Below are 13,866 nucleotides of genomic sequence, written 5' to 3'. Positions count from 1 at the left end.
GTCGGGTTCGAACCCGGGAGCTCCGGATCAGTAGTCGAGCGCCCTAACCACTGAGCCACCGCGGCGCGCCAGGCCTTCTTTGCACTTCGCTGTCAAGAACGCCTGGTCGGAGCGATGTGGTCTGGGGAGTCAGCTAAGGATCGGGCTTTGAAGTAACCTGTTTTCGGCTCGCAATATTCCTTTTGGTGGCTGTGGCGGAAATTAGTGCGATGTTATCGAAACCTTCCCAGACATTGCGAATTTATTCTCGAAGTAGCGCATATCAGAGTACACGCAGCATCCCGAGATACCCCACTCAACGCGAGTGTGCCCATGGACTAAACGTCGAGAGTGACACGCGCTGACCTTCGCGACTACACATTGTGGCGCAAATGTAGGGCCGAGTGCCTCCATGTTTTCCAGGTCTCCTTTGTTTCGGCGGGGAAAAAAAAGCTAATCTTTTAGCTTCGCAACACCACAATAGGTGGCGCGTGCCGACCTGCTGCTGCGCTATGCTGCGCAGAGCGCACAGGACCTTGGTGTCTGCAACACGCGCACGCGTCGTGCCAGGCAGCGCGCAGAGCGCCCTTCGCCATGTGTTCGCTGAAGCGCACTCTTGGTGGCGAAACGCTCGAACCACGCACCGGCCCGTGGAGCGCCGGCGCAGGATCCGCGCAGGGGGTCCTTTCTTCAGCGTCCGGCCACTGTGACTTATCCTATCGACCTAGACTTCAGGGTCGCCTGCGGATCGATCCAACTGTACAGCGTAACACGCGTCCACGTCCATCGCACTCTGCGTTCTAATCTCTGCGGTTGCCAAGCCCGAACTGGTGCTTCGCGAAACAGACGCTGTCCAGACCCGGCGCTCGTCGAGGTCGCCCCTGGCGTGCCAGAAATACGCGAAAGAAAGAGGGACGTCGATGACGGCGGCGGCGACGTCAAACAGCAAGCAGACGACCACGCGCGCGTCGTCTGCTGTACGGCGCCTTGGTTTCTTCGTTTCGCTTTTAGGCCCAGGCCTCCTTTCCCCCTCTTCGAGACCGAAATAAGCGCGCCCCTTGTGCGCTGCTCGCACGAATGAGTGCCGGCATTATTATCAAGCGCCGGCCGGCGAACTGGGGTGGCCTTTCATCGCGTCGCCTCCTCCGGTGTCCCAGAAGCCCAGCGACAAATAATGGACGCTCGCGCGAGTGGCCAAGCGCCGAAGAAAAGGCCCAGCGCGAGCCTAGGGCGTCGTCTGCTTTTCTTGCGGGGATGGCGGTGTGTGAAGGCGTGTGCCAAGTCGGGCGCCGCCGGATGTTAGGAGGGGGGTCCAAAATTAAACCTTTTGTTGCGCTGTTTAGCTTCGCGAGCCGGGACGCCGGTTGTAGCCGCACCACCGACGGCGGCGTGCAGTGGCGCTGTTCCGCGCGCGCTCCCCTCCGCCCCAACGCGCTCGGGCGTTGTTGTCGGCGGCGCTTGAACCGTGACGATCCGCGGAAAGGGACGACGCGTCGCTATGCGTCATGACTCTGCCCCGGAATCGGTAAATGTTCTCTGACGGCGGCACAGGTGGAAGAACAATTCGCCGTCCCTGCTGCCCACTCGTTTCGCCGACTCCCGAGTAGCTGGCCGCCGCTTTTCCCGCTGGTGGCTGCGACGCCGGGGAGTCACGTTGCCGGGGCCTCCCATTCCGCGGTACTCCGGGCGAGGAGGACGAATGCGCGTTGCCCTCTTCCTTCTCTTCATATCTCTTGGCGTCGTGAGTGGGGCCCGGAAAACCCCTGTCTTTTTAAATGTGCGCCGACAACAACGGCGTGCGGACGTGATCGAGCGTCGTTTGTTTTGGAAAGTGCGCGGCTGATCGGAGCAGAGGTGCCTCCCGTGCGGGAGTCGTCCCCCTGACCTTGCCCGTTTGGCCCTCGGCGGCGTCCGCCGGGCCTTCGACCGCAGCGTCGCCGCTCCGATGAGGATTGACAGCGAGGGCTCCGGGATCGAGCACTTCCCGCAGGTGAGTGCCAGGGATAGACTGCGCCGCCCGTTGTGGGTCGCTCACTTGTCGCGCTTTGGTTGAGGAAGGACAGGCGGTGAGGAGAGTGCGTGAACGATTGTGCGCGAGGTGCGTGCGGGATTGGTGTGTTGGCAGGGCAGCTGCGTATGGCTCAACTGGCCGTTCGCGGCCAGATATTCGTCATCCAGTGTTTGACAGAATTTCGTCTGGAACGGGTTTAGATTGAAACGCGCGCTTTATTGAAAACCTTCACTTGCACATTACTCTAGGCATCTGTGCCGTCATGTGGCCCCACAGATGTCGCGGAGGACGAACATGCGGAAATAACGAACGCGCACTCGCGAAGAGACACAAATCATGGCCAATTCAGCACTCCTATACATCATGTTTGTCTTTTATTTGCCTCAAGTGGGCGAGTGTACGTTTATTATTACCACCAGGTGTACTCGTGGTTTATTGATTAAAAATCAAAGGTCAAGCATATTTGTGGAAGCAGTGCGTAATCTTTCTGCATGTCAAAGGCCCACCACGACTGCCTGATTTTCTCATTACATGTGTCTCAGGATATTAACTAACGTATGGATTAATTTTCTAGCGCGGGTTCAAACCTAAATGCGCATTTAAACCACGCGCTATCTACGTGCCGCTGTCCACCGGCGCTGGGTACGTCTGCACTTATGTGGGAAGTCTTCGGATTAATTCTCGTGTTCCATGCGAAGCAGTGTGTAAACTTATTTTCGATTGCTCGCGGCTAGCTCACTCTCATACGTCATAAGTCACTTGCTAACCTGAAAGGTTTCTCTAGGATATTTGAGCCTTTGCGGACGTTTAAAGATTCTGGAGCCATTCGACAAAAACAAATATTCTAACTAGAAAAGAAGCATAAGAATAACGAAAAGTTGAGCGAGTTGGTTTTGCGTATGCACCATGGCGCCCAAAAATGATGACAACAGATATAGCGCCTGTCTCGTCTTCTTGTCCGTTGTCCTCATTTTTTATGCCTTACGGTGTAATATAAAAGTAAAGAACACCCCTTTCGTATCTCTGCTTGCATCTTTTCTTGCAGCAAGCTGTCAATCACACCCTATTTCAGACATTGAAGAGTCCTCGAGAGATAAAACCACTTGACGGTCTCCATGGAGGGCGAGATAAAATCACTCGATGGCCTATTGACCCTGCGTCGATGCAGCGTTCGCCAAGTGAACGCTTCGTCTCTTCCTGGCGTCTGCTAATTCTCGAACACCGATTCGAACGTTCGGCGAACGCGAATGGAATTTCTACGGCGATCGCGACAACGACACTGCAGCTCTAACTGCCGCTCAAACTTTCGGTTAATGTCCCGAACACATCAGGACCTAACTTAAGCGCGCTGATTGTGTGTCACGTTGCCACATTTTACTGCCGTGACATTTAGAGCAAAAGCTTTAAACTTCCATAGCTTCGCCTCCATAACTTCGCTGTGTGCGCGAATTTGACATTGAACCGAGGAGAAGCCACGTGACAACTATGACGTCTCTCAGCCGCCGCCGCCGAAACCGAGCGTTCGCCTCTGTATATAGGCCATCGGCGTTTTTACTGTGTTCATTAGCATTGGCGTTGACAGCGTTCTAGACTCCGATGATTTTGTGGAAAGGAAGGGCGCATTACTAGCTCCCTGAGTCAGTGGACGCCTCAGTCGCGCTTTGAGGTACGTGGCGGTGAGAGAGAGAGATGTGCGCTGCATGCATTAGCGCTGACAAAGTTGTGGCACGCGCCACTGCAGAATAGGCCGCAGCGTGCATTGGGTGACCAACCTCTCGCGATCAACCATTAATTTCACTGCCACCTGGCAGAGTAGCAGGGTGGGCGCGCTGTATAACCAATGTGCGGAATGCACTCAACGTTACAGACGCCAAGCCGCGTCTATACTTGCCCGATACAGCAGAGCTTTCGCTCTCTAACTAGAATCAGCAGCAGTTAAACCGCGGCAATTTTTGTAGCGGGAGCTACACTAGGCTACCAGTCGAGCATTTCGCGGTACACGCGAGAGGGAAGTTGTGCGCATGCGCTGTTACCATGGCAACCGGGGCGGAGGAGTTGGTGCGCCACGCGCTTCGTCGCCGCCGTCGCCGCTCTTTCTTCCGGAGTCCCTCCTTTATCTCTTCCCTTATGGTACGGTTCAGGTGTCCGCCGATATGCGAGACAGATACTGCGCCATTTCCTTTCCCTAAAAACCAATTGAACCTTACGGCCGCGGTCCGCGTTGTCCGTCTCCACGGCAGGCGTCGCATGGATCACACCTACCGTTCCGCTGAACGCATCAAAGTGCACCGGCGTTTTATGATAATAATAATAATTGGTTTTGGGGGAAAGGAAATGGCGCAGTATCTGTCTCATATAACGCTGGACACCTGAACCGTGCCGTAAGGGAAGGGATAAAGGAGGGAGTGAAAGAAGAAAGCAAGATAGAGGTGCTGCAGTGGAAGGCACCGGAATAATTTCGACCACCTGGGGATCTTTAACGTGCTCTGACATCGCACAGCACACGGGCGTCCTATCGTTTCGCCCTCATCGAAGCGCGGCCGCCGCGGTCGGGTTCGAACCTAGGTACTTCGGATCGTTGATCGGAAGGATTGGCCTTGTGTATATGAGAGAAAGCAACCAGTCTAAATACTGTGTAGGCAGCACTGATGAGACAATTGCGCGTTACTTTACCGACCATCGGGCAGTGCTTATCTCTGTGAAAACAATTGAATAAATAAACAATGTGTCTCACCGAATACTTGTTCAGTGCTTAAAGGGAAGCTGAAACGGTTTTCAAATTGCATGAAACGCTGTGGTTGGGAAGAAGGTACTTTGAAAATCATGTGTGTAAATTTTTTCTCGATTCTGTTCTCAAAATGAGCCGCAATCGCTTGTTAAAAACCCGCCGCCGACACGCCCTCTTCGCTTCCGGAAGCGCCGAATGGGGGGACGCCAGAAAGCGGGAACTGGCGGAAGTGACACCATTCACGAGCGTTAAGGACTTGTATATATATATATATATATATATATATATATATATATATATATATATATATATATATATATATATATATATATATATATATATATATATATATATATATATATATATATATATATGAGAATGCCGTATGTCGAGCTTACAGGTTACTGAAAAATCGCCTTTCTTCATGCGACAATAATGATCTCGGCCTAGTTCAGCACGTCCTTTAAATACACAAAATAAGCGCTACGAAGAAGAAAATATACTTCAAAATCTATTCCAGAAGCAATTTTCGTAATTTTCGTATGCATCTACGAACCCGACGTTTCAAGATTTCGGTCTTGGTATTTCTGCTCTGTTACTTAAAAAATGCAAACTATTTCGTATCTTCATTTTTACACCAATGGCCATGGGCTAAACCAGTGGTTGACAATTTGTGGGGCCTTATTTGATAAGCTCTACCTGAAAAAGGGAGATCAGAACGCAAGCCAGTGTTCTGTTTCTCCTTCAAACTCTGTTTATTACAAACTTACTGCATTTAAATCGACGGAAAAGCTGCGCACATCTCCTTAAACTCTCTTCCTTACGTATCCTTGGCGTTCCAAGTACACCTATATACATGTGACTCCCGCAGGCGGATCTCGTTCTTAAAGGTATCACACAGTATAGTGCTGTGTACCGCCATTTGGTCAGTGCTATGCGGGGGCGCACGCAGTCTGCTTAATCTCCGGGCGTCTTCCCGTGCAGGGCAGTAGCCGTCGCGCGACTATGCATGCAAAGCGGCGCGCCGCGGAGGCTATGTTTAAAGCGCGTGGGACCCTTTGGAGCTCCTCTTGACTTTCGCGCTGCCGGAGTTGGCGCGCCGTCATCTCTGGACTTTTCGTCATGCGGTGCTCGCGTTCCTATTCACAGGCTCGAAAAGAAGGAAACGTGAAGGTGGCGAGGTGCCTTGAACGCGGCCGAAAAGATTTCTTGACAGCTTAAACTGGCACGAAAACGCTACAGCGCTTCAAACTGGAATGGTCGCGCTTGCGAACGCCAGGTTAACGTGACGGTGCGCGGCAGCTTGAGTGGCCTGTTTACTTTTGACCTGACCTGTACATTGTGTGTGCAGGTGCACGGAGGAGCTTAGCGTGCGGACGTTTCGTCTCGACTGCTTGCACGCATAGCTTTGAAAGTGGTAATCGCAGACTGCGAAAACTTGTTTATTAGACAGGAGAGTCAGGTCTGCCCCGATATACAGCTCTCATCTCCGCAGCGTTAGTCGTAGATAATTTGAGTTCAGTGACACAAAAGTCACCGCACTTTTGTGGTACGGTACTTGTAAGCTTATCATAGATTCCGAACTGACAAGATGTCCCTTTTAACTTGAGCCATAAGTTGGTGACAAAAAGAATAGCAGTTTTGGGTATCATTTTCTGTAACGGTTATCATCTCAATGCATTCTTCTCTTTCCAGCCCACTCTTGAATAGCAGAGCCGGTGGCTATCATTGCTAGGCAGGTATCAGCACCGACAGCTCAAGTGGCATTTATGTCGCTCATAAGAGGGGGCGAAAGAAGAATTAGAAAAATGACTGCTATATGCCGGAACCGAACAGCGCTTTTCACGGTCTCGAAGAGAACAGCGGCGTATGTTCCACGTCGCATGTTAATCAGTTCAACTCGTTGGCTCCGACTTGAACTGAATAACATGAAACCTGCGACGTAGTGGCTCAGTCATTATGGTGCTCGGCTGATGACCGGAAAGATGCGCGTCATCCCGACCGCGGCAGTCGCATTTCGATGGAGGCGAAATACTAGAGGCCCGTGTGTGCATTGTTCGCGCACGTTAAAGGAAATTGAAAATGGGGTTTTGGGGATAGAAGATGATGCAGTATCTGTGTCACATCTCGGTGGACACCTGAACCGCGCCGTAAGGGAAGGGATAAAGGAGGGACTGAGAGAAAAAAAGGAAGAAAGGGGTGGCGTAGTGGTGGGCTCCAGAATAATTTCAATCACCTGGGGATATTTAACGTGCACTGACATCGCACAGAATGCGGGCACCTTTGCGTTTCGCCTCCATCGAAACACAGCCGCCGCGGTCGGGTTTGAACCCGAGCACTCCGGATAAGTAGCCGAGCGCCCTAACCACTGAGCCACAACTAGAAAAGTCTTTCCCGACGAGGCTGTGGTGAAAGAAATGTAGCACCATGGAGCTTTACTTGATTTGATGCCGTGTAACTTTTTGAGTGGAGTTCTTCGCTAATTTTGCGGTAGAAAAAGTTTATTAGACCTTGGATACTTGTCTTGGTGAATACTAAATAAAAAAAAATAATTGGAGAGGACACTTAAATTCCGCCTTGAGGGTATGTCACGATGGCGTTAATGGGCTAATGCCCATATATGCGGAGCTGGTCATTCTCTCCTTTACATTCATAGATCCCTTGGGAGTCTTCACACCACTCCTGGCGCAGTGGTGCAGCGGTGAAGCGATGCGCCCCGCGATGGCAGGCGCTGCAACCGGCGGGGCTTGTGAGACCCAGGTTGCTCTTCGCGAGAAATCTATCCCGACCAGTCATTCATTTAACTGCCACCTGCCACGGTGGTCAGTTTGCTCACTATCTGGTGGGAAGGTTGGGATGACGCCACAAGGTCACGTGACCTAGGGGGCCCATCTAGGTTGCTGGACCGGGGATTTTCCGCTCACAACATCGACCACGACGACGGCGCCGGATTTTGTGCACAACGGAAGCCGTAACGCTTTGCCGCTGAAAAAATGAGCTTTCAGGCTGATCCCTGTTACGCCTGGATTACCCCATTGCACGAAAGGCATTGGGTATTCCTTTATGCAGTAGGCATAATTTCTTGTTCCATTTATCATAATGGAACTGCGGAAAGTCACATGTACTACTGCGAAAGCTCAGTGAGAGACTTCGGCCTGTTTCGCGACATTCTGTGTCCGCACTGGTACAGCTGCGCCCAGGAAAAACACAGACGCAGAGCATGTGTAGACTTAATCTGGCTCAAGTGCGGACCCTTGCGATTTAGAGCACGTGCGGATGGACGGGCGGGTAAAACTAAGAGGACACGGGCAATTGAAATTGGTCCGAAAGACGCCGGTTCGATCCCGACCGCGGCGGTCGAATTTCGATGGAGGTGAAATTCTAAAGGCCCGTGTACTGTGCGACGTCAGTGGACGTTAAAGAACCCCAGGTGGTTGAAATTCCCGGAGCCCATCACTACGGCGTCTCTCATAGCCTGAGTCGCGTTGGGACGTTAAACCCCCCATAAACCAAACCAAAAAAGAAAAGAAAAAGTGGTTTTTGAGGAATGCAAATGGCACAGTAACTGTCTCACATATCTCAGTGTACTCCCGAACCACGCCGCAAGGAAAGGGACAAAGGATGGAGTGAAAGAAGAAAGAGGTGCCGCAGTGGATGGCTCCAGAATAATTTCGATCACGTGGGGATCTTTAACGTGCACTTACATCGCACAGCACACGGGCGCCTTTAGCGTTTCGGCTCCATCGAAGCGCGGTCGGCTTCGATCCCGGGAACTCCGGATCAGTAGCCTATAGCGCCCTAACCACAGAGCCACCGCGGCGTGACAGATTCCGATTTACAAAGCTTCCATTGAGGACTGCAAGCGTTCTGTGTCTCCGAGGGCAGGCAATAACGCATAATGCCGCTTCAAACGGCACGCGACCTGGCCGCGGCGGTCATGCAGGGAAGGCCGGAGCTGTTTTTACCTTGTCCCTTTGTTGCGTCCCCTGTGTTCTTCGGCACTTAACGAAGCGTCGTGTGAAATCGGCCAGCCGAAGCGCGGACTTCACTCGGCGCCTAACGGCTTTGGACAGCGCGCGCCGCATAGCCGCTCTAATCGCAACGACAAACGAGACCGTATTGTCTAGCAGAATCGCATCACGGGGTACGGTGGTTCCATCGCGGCCATGTGGGTCAGGGTTTATTACCAGGCGCTTCTTTCCTGCGCATGCATCAAAATAGCCTTTCTTTCTGCACAGGTCTCGAAACATCCGTGTACGTTCAATGCGAGGCGCGAAATTGCTGGCACAGCAAGGCCGACCAGGCTCGGACACTTGTACGTAATTTTATTTATTTATCAAATACTGCCGATTAATTGCCTCTTGACGGCCAAGTCACAAGTTGGGTACAACAAAAATGAAAAAGAAGAAATACAGTTGCGATGTTCACATACAAGTATGAAATGAACGTCGTCCATAAAACCGAAAAAAAGAAAGAAAAGAATAGAAACACCAAATCCAGCTATGAAATCGAGATAAGCTATACATGCTCGTTCATTTCTGAGGATTCACAGAAGGGATTAGCAGTTAAGAAAAGCACGCCTGCATATTGAAACAGCCATTGAAAAGAAATGCCGCGCTCTGCAATGCACAGCTTTCTGATAACTTTCTGGTGCTTTCTGATAGCTTTCTCATAACTTTCTGGGGATGTTTATCACTCGAAATGAGGAGCAGTGTTTACAAGCATTATGCCGCATGATCGTTCACAACAGCCAAGAAAGAGTCGACCGATGAGAGGTTCACTATATCTGGTGGTAGGAATTCGTTCACATTCTGCTATGGTTTGAGGAAAGAAGGAAAAGTGATGTGCGTTAGTTCCAGTCTGGGGCATCACAATTGTGTTATCATGTTTCCTTCTGGTATGTCTGGTTCTGTTGAACTACTTGCAAGTGGTGAAATAGAATTTCGTTCGTTTGTTGATTATATTATAAAGCATTTGAAGCGGATGTATCTTTTGTCGCGTTTAAAGTGTGGGAATGCCATTTCTTTCCCTGAGGTTAGCGATGGATAAGTGCCTGCCATACGCGTTGGAGATAAATCTTATCGCTCTGCTCTTAATACTGTCGATTGCTTAAACGACAGATTTATTGTGAGGGTCCCACACGACATGGGCACATTCCTGTAATCGTGTTATTAGTGGTGCGTACGCCTTGAACTTGGTTTCAGACGTGCAGTGCTTTAAGCGACGTTTCAAGAGCCAGAGCTTCTTAAATTTGAAACAGTCGAGAGAATGTAATTTTACGTGACTACTTTAGTTTAGTGCTGAGGTGACATGTATTTCCAGGTATTTGAATTCAGTGACGGCTTTAACTGGTACATCGTTTATTTTACAAGTGTAGACTAGCAGGCTCTTTTGAAGCGCTACGGACACTTGGGTGCCTTTAGAGATATTTAGTTTCGTGCGCCGCAAAACACGCCAATCGCAGATTAATGCCAAGAAATCATTCCGGATGAGTTGGTCTGCGCAGGTTTGGATCTTCAGGTATGCTATGCAATCAGCGGCGAAAAAAACGTCAGCGAACTGATTAATTAAAGTGCAAGTCATTCAGGTAAATAAAAAAGGAAGCAGACCGATTACTGACCCTTGAGGAACGCGAGGAATAACTTATGCTAGAGGTGAAGGCGTGTTACCTATTTGTACATAATGGCGGCGTTGAGAAAGATATGCTTCAATCGAGCTGATAATACAATGAATCTTTGATAATTAGTTACTGTTAGATACCCGGTGAAAAGATTTTTCGAAATCGAGAAAAAAAACCATGTTAGTTGGCTCACAATTATCTAGAAGTTACATCAGTCAATTTTTCTCGTGAATAAGTTGGCTTACTGTCGACAGATCGCGGCGAACCCGCGCTGAGCGCTTTAAAGGAAATCGTTAGCTTCGCGAACTAAAATTGATGCTTGAAAACAATATTTTTCCTTGATTTTGCCGCAAGAGCGCGATAAGGAGACCGGTATATATAGCTCTGTTACACTGCCGTCTGATCTGAGAGTAGGCACCACTTCAGCTGGTTCCCAATATCTGGGTATTTCTGATTTTCGCAAACTTTCATCAAATACAGCATAAAGATACTTGGCGCAGCATTCTGCGTATCTGTCCAAATGCAAATGCAATGTCAGAAAGTAAAGGAGAGAAAACAAGTTGTCCGCCACGCACTCCCTGGAAAGCGAAAGGAGTGAACTATCCTGTTTTGTGAGTTCCTCGTAGCGGCGGGAAATGAATCTAGATGATGCGACTGGTGCCTGAAACGGTTGCAGACAGGCGCGTATCGTGCAGCAGCACTCTGCAGATGTAGCCGAGCTTATCGTGGCCTCGGTGCCTGCCTATAAACTGCGCTGCCACTGGATGACAACGGGACAGCCGCGTCTCGTACACTGCCTGCTCTGCGCGCCGCAGGAGCCTGGCTCCGGAGCCCGCGACATGGTCCGCATTTTTGCTTGACTCGTTTCGACACGGCGACCTGCGCAAGGAGGGAGTGGTGGGCGGGGGCGTCCGGAATTGCCCAAACGCGCTTCCGCGCATTGTTTCCCCCCTCTGCGCATGGGTGGCACGCGTGCATGCGAGACCTGAGCAACGATATGCCGTCCTGTTTCCCTTCCCTCCCTGCCTGTTTCGGGCCCCTCGAGTTCGCCTCCGCGGGGCAGCCCTTGCCGCACTCTTTCGGTTTCTTTTTTTTATTACCTCACCGGTTCACCCGTTCTTCAGCTTCTTGATGTTTATGCCTCCATGCGAAACAAGACATTACTGCTCAGAACCGGCGGCTCTGCGTTGACCCGCTGCACAAACCACGCAAAACTCGGAAAGAAAGCAGAGACCACGCCTATAGGTGCGAATATTGGCGGCCACAAGCAAGCCTATTTATCTTCCTAGGGGCGGCACATAATAAGCACTTCTTTTACTGAGCAGTACAAAATAGGGCAGACTGCAGCGGCGGCCTATGAGTGGTTCGCACATCTGGTTTGCCAATGCCGCCTAGCACGTCTTACCGGTTTTTATATGGGCACAAACATTCTCTCCGGCCTGGTCCTTGGCTTCTGCGGTCTCAAATACTTGGGGAAATGGGTCATTGACTCTCACCCTGTGCAAGTCCTCGCGTCGAAACGTTGTCGAGGCGAGATACAGCGAACGAAGCCTTTTACCTTAGGCGCTTTTTACCTTAGGTAATTCATGAACCGGATGTCGTCGCACCCACTGAAACTTGGCATCACGACGTGGTATATCTTATGCATTGCCTCTTTCTAATGTGAACAGCCGAAGCATAGCGAGCAAAACCCTTGACATTCAACACTTAGAGATAATTTTTGAACCTAGTGTCATCGCACTCGTTAAAACATGGCTTCATGACAGGGTGTATCTCATCCGCCAACTCTTTTGAGCGTGAACTGCCGATGTGTTGCGAACGAAACCGTTGACATTCAGCGCCTATCGATAACTAATGAACCGGATGTCATCACCCTCACTGAAACTTGGCTTTATGACTGGGTGTTTGTGAGCGAGTTCGCGTGAACTGAATACAGTGTTTATCGTAGACAGCAATTCTAGAGGTGGCGCAGGTGACACTGAATCCTTATTCTGAAAACTTGTGAAAATCACTGCATAGTCATAGGCGTTTTTACAGGCCACCGGGTTCAGACTTGGAAGCAAAACGCTAAGGCGCCCGTTTGCTGTGCGATGTCAGTGCAAGTTAAAGATCCCCAGGTAGTCGGAATTATTCCGGAGCCCTCCACTACAGCACCTCTTTCTTCTTTCACTCCCTCCTTTATAGCTTCCCTTACGGTGTGGTTCGGGTGTTCGCCGAGATGTCAGCCAGATACTGCGCCATTTCCTTTCCCCAAAAACCAATTATTATTATTATTATTATTATTATTATTATTATTATTATTATTATTTTTATTATTCAGACTTGGAGCTGCTGGAAAGCTGAGGCAATACATTAAAACCAGCATTACTGATAACGTTTAACCTGCCTGGAATTAACTGGTCTATATTCTCTGCCGGCAGCAAAGATGTCGCTCAAAACGAACTTATTGACATTGCATTTAATTTAGTTAAGGACTACACGCACGTTCAGGGTAACAATAAATCAGTTTACAATCGTGTATTCTTGAGAAGCAGAATATGAGGTATTCAATGTTAAGTGATATCAGATTGAATCTTGGATCACAAGGGCGTTTCAGTTAAGCTCGTCTCTTTAACTAACAAAATAATTGCCAACGTCATACGGGTGCCAGATTTTGCTTCCGCCGAGGACGTCCCGATTATAGCTAGGTTGGAGCTATGCTACGATGAAGTATGTTATAGTGGTCTCAATAAGTCGCACGACATGAACCTCTTGTGGGTAAAAGTTGAGAACACACAGTACACACATTCATTGAGCTCTTCGTCCCATCTAGCGCTAAGGAAACAAATTAAACCATTGGATCACGTGCGTAGTTATCTACCTTCAACTGCGTGGCTTTTTGGGCTTTTTGGCGCATATTCATAGCGCGACTGTTGCGCAGGAGGGGACCAGGACACACGAAGTAGAAACAAACAACACGAGCGTTATGTTAGCCCTCGTGTTATTCATTTCTTCTTCGTGTGTCCTTGTCCCCTGCTGCGCTACAGTCGCGCTATGAATAATCGGCCTTAACAAGATAAGCAAAAATCAGTCGACTAAGAAAACAGTTTAAAAAATTTAACGGCAGTAGTTCATGTGACAAAATCGCACTTTTTTCCCACGAACTTAACGGTAAGATGCGCTGTGAACAGTACAAGTTTTACAATGTACGCTTAAGCAAGATGATTCATGAATCACTTGCAAAGTTTGGAGGTCTATACCACCATAACATCTTTCAGAGATATTTTAGTTATAAGCGGTAGTCCCACGTTAGAGGTTGAAAAGATATCGATTGCCTTCAGCTATTTCAAATCAGTGCTCACAACAGGGCTGCTCGTCAGTTTGATAAATTCCAAGCAGTCCCAACTGTTCAGGATTCGCGAATCTCGGAACCAGAAATACTTAGTATTTTGTTCAATCTAGCTGAATTTTAAGTCTCCCGGTCCTGATAGCTGAAACAGATGCGCTTAATGGGCTTCTAAAATCTTTGCACTTATGTTTAACGCTTCT

General features: G+C 49.5%; 1 protein-coding gene across 2 annotated transcripts in view; it reads left to right on the top strand.

Annotated features, from left to right (window-relative positions):
• The first annotated feature begins 563 nt into the window (after nucleotides 1-563).
• LOC144122021 (ras-related protein Rab-34-like) overlaps nucleotides 564-13,866 on the top strand; it is a 56,182-nt gene continuing 42,879 nt past the window's right edge. The window contains exon 1 of one of the 2 annotated variants that reach the window (XM_077655531.1): nucleotides 564-1,969. In XM_077655531.1, the coding sequence (XP_077511657.1) occupies nucleotides 1,925-1,969 (45 nt within the window). In that variant the 5' untranslated portion in view covers nucleotides 564-1,924. The remainder of the gene's footprint in view (nucleotides 1,970-13,866) is intronic. The other variant, XM_077655532.1, reaches the window with a different exon arrangement.

Source organism: Amblyomma americanum, chromosome 2 (assembly GCF_052857255.1).
Source record: "Amblyomma americanum isolate KBUSLIRL-KWMA chromosome 2, ASM5285725v1, whole genome shotgun sequence".
In the NCBI taxonomy this organism is placed as follows: Eukaryota; Metazoa; Arthropoda; class Arachnida; order Ixodida; family Ixodidae; genus Amblyomma; species Amblyomma americanum.
The sequence above is the reverse complement of the archived record's forward strand: the minus strand, read 5'-3'. Positions and strand labels throughout refer to the sequence as shown.